Source organism: Mya arenaria, chromosome 2, assembly GCF_026914265.1.
Source record: "Mya arenaria isolate MELC-2E11 chromosome 2, ASM2691426v1".
Classification (NCBI taxonomy): domain Eukaryota; kingdom Metazoa; phylum Mollusca; class Bivalvia; order Myida; family Myidae; genus Mya; species Mya arenaria.
Genome location: NC_069123.1, coordinates 53,457,973 through 53,467,508, shown reverse-complemented (window position 1 = coordinate 53,467,508; position 9,536 = coordinate 53,457,973). Strand labels below are relative to the sequence as shown.

The 9,536-nt window shown below is 33.6% G+C and overlaps 1 protein-coding gene across 1 annotated transcript; it reads right to left on the bottom strand.

The window, feature by feature from the left end:
* On the bottom strand, positions 1-8,406 carry LOC128243873 (uncharacterized). Its single transcript, XM_052961858.1, has 4 exons — positions 8,315-8,406; positions 3,922-4,307; positions 2,510-2,575; positions 1-1,880 (listed from the first exon to the last, which is right to left on the bottom strand). The coding sequence occupies exons 1-4, from the start codon at positions 8,403-8,405 to the stop codon at positions 1,707-1,709; spliced, it is 717 nt and encodes a 238-aa protein (XP_052817818.1). The 5' UTR covers position 8,406; the 3' UTR covers positions 1-1,706.
* Positions 8,407-9,536: the final 1,130 nt, after the last annotated feature.

The following is a 9,536-nucleotide window of genomic DNA, read 5'->3' as shown; positions in this document are numbered from 1 at the left end:
TTTATTGCATAATGCCAGTCTCAGGGTAAAGGTCATATTCTTGCTTCATAGCTATGAACACAAACTCAAGGACAATATAAACCATCACCGATAGTGTACAGGTCTAATTAACCCTGTAAAGGATAATATAAATGCATGTTGGAGTGATAGAAAATGTTTTAACAGTAGGGACATAAGAGGATGAATATCACTTCATAAGTATTTGTCCATGATATTGTGAGTTATGTAAAACTTGTATACAAGATGATTTTACTAGGTAAATCCATCTGTATTTTATGTCCATCAGTTTCTAAACCTAACTCTAACCCTGACATTATGTTTGTAAATAAATTAAAGAAGCATTTGTTGTATGTAACTCATTTATTTATAATACAACTTGGTACATGTTAAGTAGTTCAGATTTTTTTTCTCACTGCCAATATTAACAAGCTGAAATAAAAATTAAATGTTGTCGCTTTAGACAGTGACATACATTTAAAAAAAAAAAATTATATGTTTATTTTGTGTTTAGATACATGACATGAATATACTTTTTTAACTATGTTTATTAAGGCGATGTTCAATCAAATAAGTCTATTAAACTGTCTGTTACGTTCTGTTATATCATTAAAGATAAAAAAAAATCAACATACCACTCTTGAAAATTATTTAACAAGTTTGTGACAATATGATTTAATTGCAATGCTATTTCAATATGTAATAAATAAATCACAAAGTGCGTTTCTGTGAGTATCACAGTGAACATTTGTCAATAAAACATGTGAATCACAACCTTACTGACTTAAATATATCTATATGCAATAAAGCCATTAAAGGACCTATAGGTCTTTAATTAAGAGTTACACTCCATGAACAGCTGCTCAATACATTGTGAACACAAGAAGCACCAAAATGATAGACATGCTTCTGATTATGAAACATATTATAGGTAACCATTGACAAGGGTCATGTGATGTTAGTTCTTAATTGATATAAGATATGTACTTAGCTTTAGGGCTATTCCATTTAAACATATAAGGCACTTTTAAATTATGCCACCATCCTACAGATGCAAATTTACCCTTGTGGGGTCCAAATAAGCGAAGACACCCACCTTTATACTGTTTAAATAATTGCCTCCCCCCCGGGGTTATATGTTTTACTGGAATAGCCCATAGTCACAGTTGTACATCATAATTAAAATTTTACAGGTTTTGTTTATTGATTTATGTATACAATTGTACTTTCTAGTAGTATGTTAAGTCTCCAGGAAGTATCTTATTCCAGATCCAGAGTATGTCATTTGTAGCACCTCCGATATATACTTTGTCTTGAACAACTATAAAAAAAACCATTACAATCATTAGATTTTTCAAATTTCTTATCACATGAACATTAAACCAGGTTCAACCCAGTGTCCAAAGAATTCTTACAATGAGACTGAGTAAAGACCACCATTAAGCTGAACTAATAACATTCTGAAAATCTAATTAATTAACACCATCATGGGACTAGTAGATATAAATAACAACAAAATGTTTAAGGAAAAGTTTGTAGAAACTGGGATAATGAACACTCTAGTTAAATTATGCAAACACAATAATGTGGAAATCATAAAGAAAGATCAGGACTTGAAGCACTAAAACGGGATGGTAGTCCTCAGATCACACAATGATTCTCATTTCATAGTATAAGGAACACAAGGAAACTTCAACCACCATCAATCTTTATGTTATAAAACAGTTGGCCATCATAAAAGCAAAGAAGAACATGGCAAAGTCCTCTGACGCGGCGGTGACGTATCCCATCACCTGGTTGTAGGAGTGCATGATGCCCGGCTTGATCCCGCACAGCAGCACTAGACCAACCAGCATTGACGACTTATGTGGCAGGGTCACGTTCTGGGGGAAATATGAGAAATTCATTATTCTGTAATTTTTAGAATATAATCAATAATAGCCAAATGAATTTATGGCTTTCAACAAGTACCATGCTCCTAATGTGGCTTCACATCAACTGACAACAAGCTATGTTCACTCCACCACATTTAGCCTTCAGGAATGTTTATAATATGCTGTAACAGGTATGATAATAGACCAAAATCCCAATCCTGAAAATTAAGTTTGAGAATGAGTTTAAGCCCCAAGCAATGTTAAGTGGTTTAGATCCCTGTTAAAATTGATATGAAAGCCATTCCTTTATAATTCAAGGTACTTCAACTTGTATTTTGAATGCAAATTTCAAGCAAAAACACAAACTTAACAAATGTAAGATCTGAAATTGAAAGGTCTCAAAACGGATTTGAGGATAAATCCTGATTTCCTGAACTTTATTTTCCCCTACAATATCTCTGTAGACAATGATTACAAAAACATGTCAGGCACAAGGAATTCATAACTACCCTGGTATGATACTGATAAATTTGTTTAACACATTTGTTTTTTTTAAGGCCACGCTATATTCCTTTTTTTTTGCAGAGTGAGAAAATGCAAAAATATTAAGTAGGTCAATGTAAATGATAATGACTTACATGCAATACTTTATGTTTGAACATGAAGAATGCGGCTTCCAAACACAGAAATGGCAGAACAACTGACTGAAATAAACAAAAGATAATGGTATATATATACAAGTAAAAGAAAGTATATGGTTTAGAATTTCTTTAAGTGATCTCTTTGTGAGTTTTTAGAAACCATGTGTAGTTTTTAATTAATCAGAAACTCATATATTCATTCAATTATACTCTTAGATCATAGGTTCCATAATTTCAATTAGGGATGCAAACGAATATTCGAATATTTGATCAAAGGTTTGGTATTCGAATGTCAAAATCGGTATTCGAATATTCTATGTTTTGTTGTCGAATAAATATAATAATAAACCTTTTGCCTATAGCTCTGTTGTTTTGTTTAAAGTTTGTTAGTTTTGTTTTTACAACCACTGGCCAATACTGCCAGAGGTGTGAATGTGATACTCTAAACACGCGTCATATGTCATTTAGGGACATATTGTCGGGAACCATAAAAATACCCTGTAATTTAACAATAACTGGCTTAATAAAACAAGTGACACACAAAATCAATTATTTTCGGTTAGTTTGAATGCCTTTGCCAATTAAGGAATACACTAGTTCCCGAGTTGGTTTGGTTTTCCATAGTTTTATTTAGTAGAGGTCAATCCCAGAACGAGGCTGCTGGTACTATGGAAATTCCTTATATTGGCGCAGGACGCCATTTGACCACAAGTTTACGTTGTTTACAAATATGAAGACAGAAGAATATAAATAAAAATATTTTGCTTTTCTCTGTTCATTATGTATTACTTTTTGTCTTTCTACAATGAGGAATTTCAGAGACTCATTTGGTCACATTCAGGTTTTGCCGCGCGTATTGGTTACGACAAAGAAGGGCTAAAATGCCACGCTATTACTTTAGTGAATATTATAATAGTTTACTACAACTTTACAATATGTTTTTTGGTTATCGAATATTCGAATATTCGTTCGAAAGAATTACCGAATATTCGAATATCAATTTTGCCATTCATTTGCATCCCTAATTTCAATACATCATACACTAGTGACACTACTGTATTTCTAAAATTTAAATAATAAGAGTATTATCAACTTCAATGGTATTAGTCTGTCTTCATGTGGTGGTAATTTATGCCACATGATTTTAATGCATGGCTGCTATGGACATCTACCATCAGTAAGGCTCATATAGTAAATCTGAACAAGTTCCAAGGTGAGCGGTGACCTTGGATGTTTTACCTAGGTAGTCTAGGCACTCGACAAACTGCCAAATTATTTCAAAATCCGAAAATTATTTTAAATAAGGGATGGGACACAACAGCGAGACAAATGGAACATCAGGTTGTATTAAGTATTTGCATAATTTAAACAGTTAACATAGGTTTAGTAACTCTATATTATCTTTTTACCTGAAAGTAAAAGATTCCGTATCCAGTAGCCAGTACACGCCTACAGAGATATGCAGTCATTACTGACAAAACTATTCGCAGAAACTCAAAATGTTTTAAAATCATCTTTGCATCAGCACTACTGCGACTAGAGTTAAGAGATTCATTGTTCAAGGTAGAGTTATTGCTCTCTGTAACTGGTCTTTTCAGTGGTGATATTTTCACCATGTTCTTCTGTTCTATTGCCTGATTGTCAGTGGTCCCCACTCTCCTCCTGGTCACGGTAGTGGTCCCGCTTGTTTGAGATGTTCCATCTACTCCGAGTGAACTTCCATGCTCTCCTAGATCAGTCTCTATTGTTGGTTTGTACAGACCAACCGAACGTTTCTCAGAATCCAGAGTTTCTGCTACAATTAAAAAAATACACAACATTTTACAAATTATTGTGGACTTTATACTTTAACTTGCTTGATTTAATAATTGTTCATTGCGTATGAAGATTGGTAAATTAAAAAAAATCAGTACGATGTCCAGACAGTTGCCATAATGCCAGTTATTCCTACGAATATATCTTACTATTTATATGCCATTTAATATTTGTTATATTGTGGCACTTATCACAGAGCTAGCAGTTTTGGAATAATGGCCAAGGTTAAGTGCTAGCATGCTAAGGCTATGACATTATCTTGCCTTTTTTTTTAATGATGCTCATGATTGCTTCAAAACTTGATCAAGCAGGCAACTATAGCCCGTTTGGGCATTATAGCTTGATTGGTAAAGTTTGCCAGTCTTCAGCAATATTTCAAACAAAAGAAGTTGTGATGTCTTGTTTCCCAAGAAGCAATAAACTGCTTGGTAGATGCAGCAGATGAAACATTCACAAAGCAAACATACGAAGACAAGATGTGTACCTTATGGCACCGCCACTTCATATATATATATGTTAAGACTATTACGTTACAGTTAAACATCAAATTTCCTCACAATATTTTTATCTATTTCGTAATATGCCGTAAATGTATCTTGTCTGACACATGCACTTTTCATTCAATACATTGAAAGCTCCATCAATATATGGAGGGCAAACAGGGTTAGACACTAAAAATATTTACCCTTCTCCTTTTATTTGAAGAACTATTTCACAATGGTATGTTTTCATTACTAAATATTTATAAACTAAAACTTTAAAGATTACTTGAAGTGTCACTTAGATTTGTTTATTTGAGATCATCTTGGAAATTTTGCACGGGAAATGTCTTCACAATACAATATATAGGATGCAAGCATACTTTTCAATGGCCTTGTACAGGTATGTATGTTTTTTGAAAAATAGGCTCAATGTTGTACAGTTCATGAGTTTTGACATACTTAGTTGAACATTTCTTTCCCATCTGTCAAGTTGAGTTTCATTTTAAAAGGTATTTGGACAATATTTATGAGGGTTTTTATAATAATGTTAGGAATTCTAATTAATGTTTTTAAGACATGGGTGAATTAAGGAACCTGTTATATAAAAAGTATTGTTTCATCATAATTCATCTATCATGACCGCACCAAAACTCATCATTTGTTGCTTTACAAATCCATAGCAAATGTGAGGGATTGCCTTAATGGTACAGGTACTCTTGCAAAAGCCTACTATCATGACACATAAATTGTAACAATACTGAAGAGGCATTACCATTAGACAAAACCTGATGGACCAAACTATCTAAATCTTTAATGTTCGTACTGATGCAACTTTGTTCTATGACAAACTATGTAACCAGTGTTATTGCATACAGATTGTGCTGGAGCGTTAGAAAGAACATTAATTGCATCTATTTTGTCTGAAACAGCTTGACCTTTCAACTGATGAGCATTAATTGATGCTCTGTTTACAACCTGCAATACACAGAGTTTCAACACTTTACACATAATATAAGCCACAGTGTGCCTTCGAACATTAAAGTTATCAAAAAGTCATTATAATATGCCAAATAAATTGAATTTTTCAAAAGGTTTTAATTTCTTCCCAGGCTTCTTGCTTTAAAAGGATTAATATGATCAATAATTACTTTACTCATGTTTCCGTAGCAATAACAGATTTCGTCACAACTTGTTTGGAGTGTATTCATAGTGTCTGTTTAAAAAGGCCCAATTGTTTAAAAATACAAAAATGAAATATCAAACTTTATTTATATTCCATAAAGAGTCTGTGTGAAGATAACAACTAAAACTATAAGATGGTTGGAATATTAATACCTTAACAATGCATGGAATGTCTTAATGCATACATGTGATAACGTCCCGGACGTCCGGGATTGTCCCGGAAATCGTATCTCTGTCACGGAGTCACGGAGGGTGCATGTTTGTCCCGGAAAGTCATAAAAAAAAAAACGAAAAAAAAAATCTCGGAATCGGAATCGATTATCTTAATTTTACCATTGTAAGTCAGCTATTTTGCCTGTCCGGGACACTGGTCGTAAAACACAGGACATGTTGACACTAATCCGTTAATTGGTACGTGTGTCGTCGAGGTCATCGTCAATCACCCGATAATTGATCTATCGGCCTATTGTTGTGCTTAACGAGTGGGGGAGGGTTCTTGTATACTAATTCATTGTTTTCATATGGATTTGTTTGGTCTTATGAATGATAGCTTTTAATTGATGAATTGATATTTTTCACACATTTTACCAACAAACGAGCATGAAGGTAAGTTCAAAGAAAGTGACAAAATGAGTAAAAAAAAACAAAATTAAAACACGGAAAACAAGGAATTTTAGTGTTTTGACCGTTTCCGAACTATCGTGTGTATTTTTACGTATTTTTACGCCGAAATAAAACTGACGATATGGGGTTTACAGACGGTTATATAGAGTGCTTTAATCACGTGACCATGGTAAGTCACGTGATCGCTTTATACAGCTGATTGTTGACACGTCTCTATCAAAATTATATGCATCTCCAAACGGAAAAAAGCTCATCGACTTAAAAATCTTCTTTATCGTCTGGAAAATATTGTGTGTCATTAATTGCAAACGTTTTAAATGTGATGAAAAAATAAATATTTCGTAACGCATGTTCTCAAAAGCGCGGGAAACAGGTGCCCGTATAGTTGTTTATTTCCTGTTTTGATGAAACCGAAAGTAGACTGCATATCCTCCTGGTTAGCACTTCATTTAAAGCCTGGGAAAATATCTGGTGGTTTTATTTTTTCAAGAAAATGCAGAAAAAAAAACAACCATGTCAGGTAAAAAATACGTCTTGACAGTCAAAATAGGTACATTTTCCCGACGTTAAAAACGACTAAAATAGCCCCAGATATGCTATGGAATGCACCACAGACGTTCCCCATTTAAAAAAAATTCCGGGGGGGCATGCCCCCGAACCCCCCTAGTGTGCGTTGACATTACGACGAGTGTCCCGGAATCGACCGAAGAAATTATCACATGTATGCTTAATGTACTTTCATATTGATGACATATATACATGTGTGTGACATCAAATTTGCAGTAGTATTTAAAATGCGCAATACAAGGTCTTACTTTGAATTTAGAGATATAATCAAGAAAGTTTCTGTAGTAATTCCTGAAATGTCATTTAATAATAATAAAAGCAAATGTATGTCTGAAGGCCGGAACCATGCAAACCGGCTCAAATTTGAAGCTCTGTGCTAATATTCTGGCAGTCATGGATTTGAGTGGGCCCCACATTGGATGCACTTGTCCTCAAAGTGTCAGATCTATTCAGATGATTGAGAACGAAATAAAATTACATGATCTTAGTGGTTAGGATTATCTTGTTGAGAAATTTGTGTCAGGGTACATTTCTTCATAACAATATGATTTTAGTCTTATGACTGTTAGTAGCTATTCTCGAGCTGCTAGGTGTTGCTACAAAATCTATTTTTAGCACATGGAAAAACATGACTCCAAAATAGGCATCATATGGGGTACCTCTAAGAAAGGTACCCGGTATCTTAAATAGGTTTGGAAATGATTTTTGATCGCAGGAAATTCCACTTATTTACCTTCTACGAAGTAAATGAAAAAAAGTTAAATTTGATCCCTGTAGTCCAAATAATTGTACGTTGACAGTATATTTTTTATTTTTTTATAAGGCAAATCCTTCATAAGGTTAGGGATTGGAAGAATCCCGTATAACACGTCTATTATTTTAGACTACGATCCCTGAAGCTTGTAAATTTGTTATTTCAAGGCCTATCTTGAAACAGTTTTCAGACCCAGTTGTGTGCTCAGTAATGGTATAAGATATAAAATAAGAGTCAAAATAATTGCTTTTAAAAAAAGCATGTAGCAATGCTGTAAGTGTTAGACTCATTGCAAATGTCTGACATGTGCTGTGCTTTATTCATAAAATACCTACACCTAAAAGTTACACACATAAACAAAGAAACAAAATTATCTACCATGATTTCCAAGTACTTTGTTCAATCGATTTTCAGATGCTTTTAATATTCTTTGCCTTCTGGCTTCGCGAATCGCATCAATATCGGCCATCTTTTCCGGGTTCTATATCAACAGAATCTTCGAATAAATAAACAAATACTTAAATCAAGATTATCTAGTCAAAAAATATATTTGATTAATCTATATTCTATATTTAAATATATATTTATCAATCATCATTAGAAAATAATTTTCAAGTTTTTTTTATTATTCGAAACTAGTTATCATTGTTTAACAAGTCTATAATGTAAATTGTCGACTCCAGCGCAGTAATTTCCCCTTAACCGTTATTCCCACAGGCATCTGAATCATTATTTGTCACAAAAATATTGTTTAAAACCATTTTTGGTACATACAATGAGATAAACAACACATCTGAAGATATTTAGTGTCTTCGATATACAAAAAAGAAATATATATATCAAAGACACTATAAATATCTTCAGATGTGTTGTTTATCTCATTGTATGTACCAAAAATGGTTTTAAACAATATTTTAGTGACAAACAATGATTCAGATGCCTGTGGTTATTTCAGTCAATTCACCGGGGCAAGGTGCGTTGTTTTGACACATCCCTATGACCACGCACCCCCCTCCCATTTTTTTCTAAAAAATCCCAGGCTTATTAATATTTATGGGGAAACTGTTACTGGTGATAACTAACTTTTTTTATTCTATAACCTTTGTAAAGGGTGACGACCCTGTATTTCCCAATGATTTGCCGAGACGGCCATGTTCAAGAGGCCATGACTTTTATAAAGATTAAAGAATGAAATTTTAAAAAAATAATAATTGTAAGTTATCACTAGTAACAGTTCCCCCCATCATTATTAGTAAGCCTAAGATTTAAAAAAATGGGGGGGGGGGGGGGCGTGGTCATAGGAATGTGTCAAAACAACGCACCCTGCCCCTGTGAGTCAATTATGAATGACGTTAAATATTAATGTATTTGATATGAATATAAATTGTGTTAAGTAATTATAACAGTTCTATATATATTGTTCTACCTTCATGAATAAATAGTGAATAAATTTCTATTTATCAGAGTGTATTACTGAGGTCTACCCGCGCTTACATTGCATCGTGGCTTGACCCCGCCGTGACGCAGTTACGACATGAATTGTGTTTAAACGCCATACTGACTCATATCAGACAGAAATGACTGATATTCCCATTCGAAT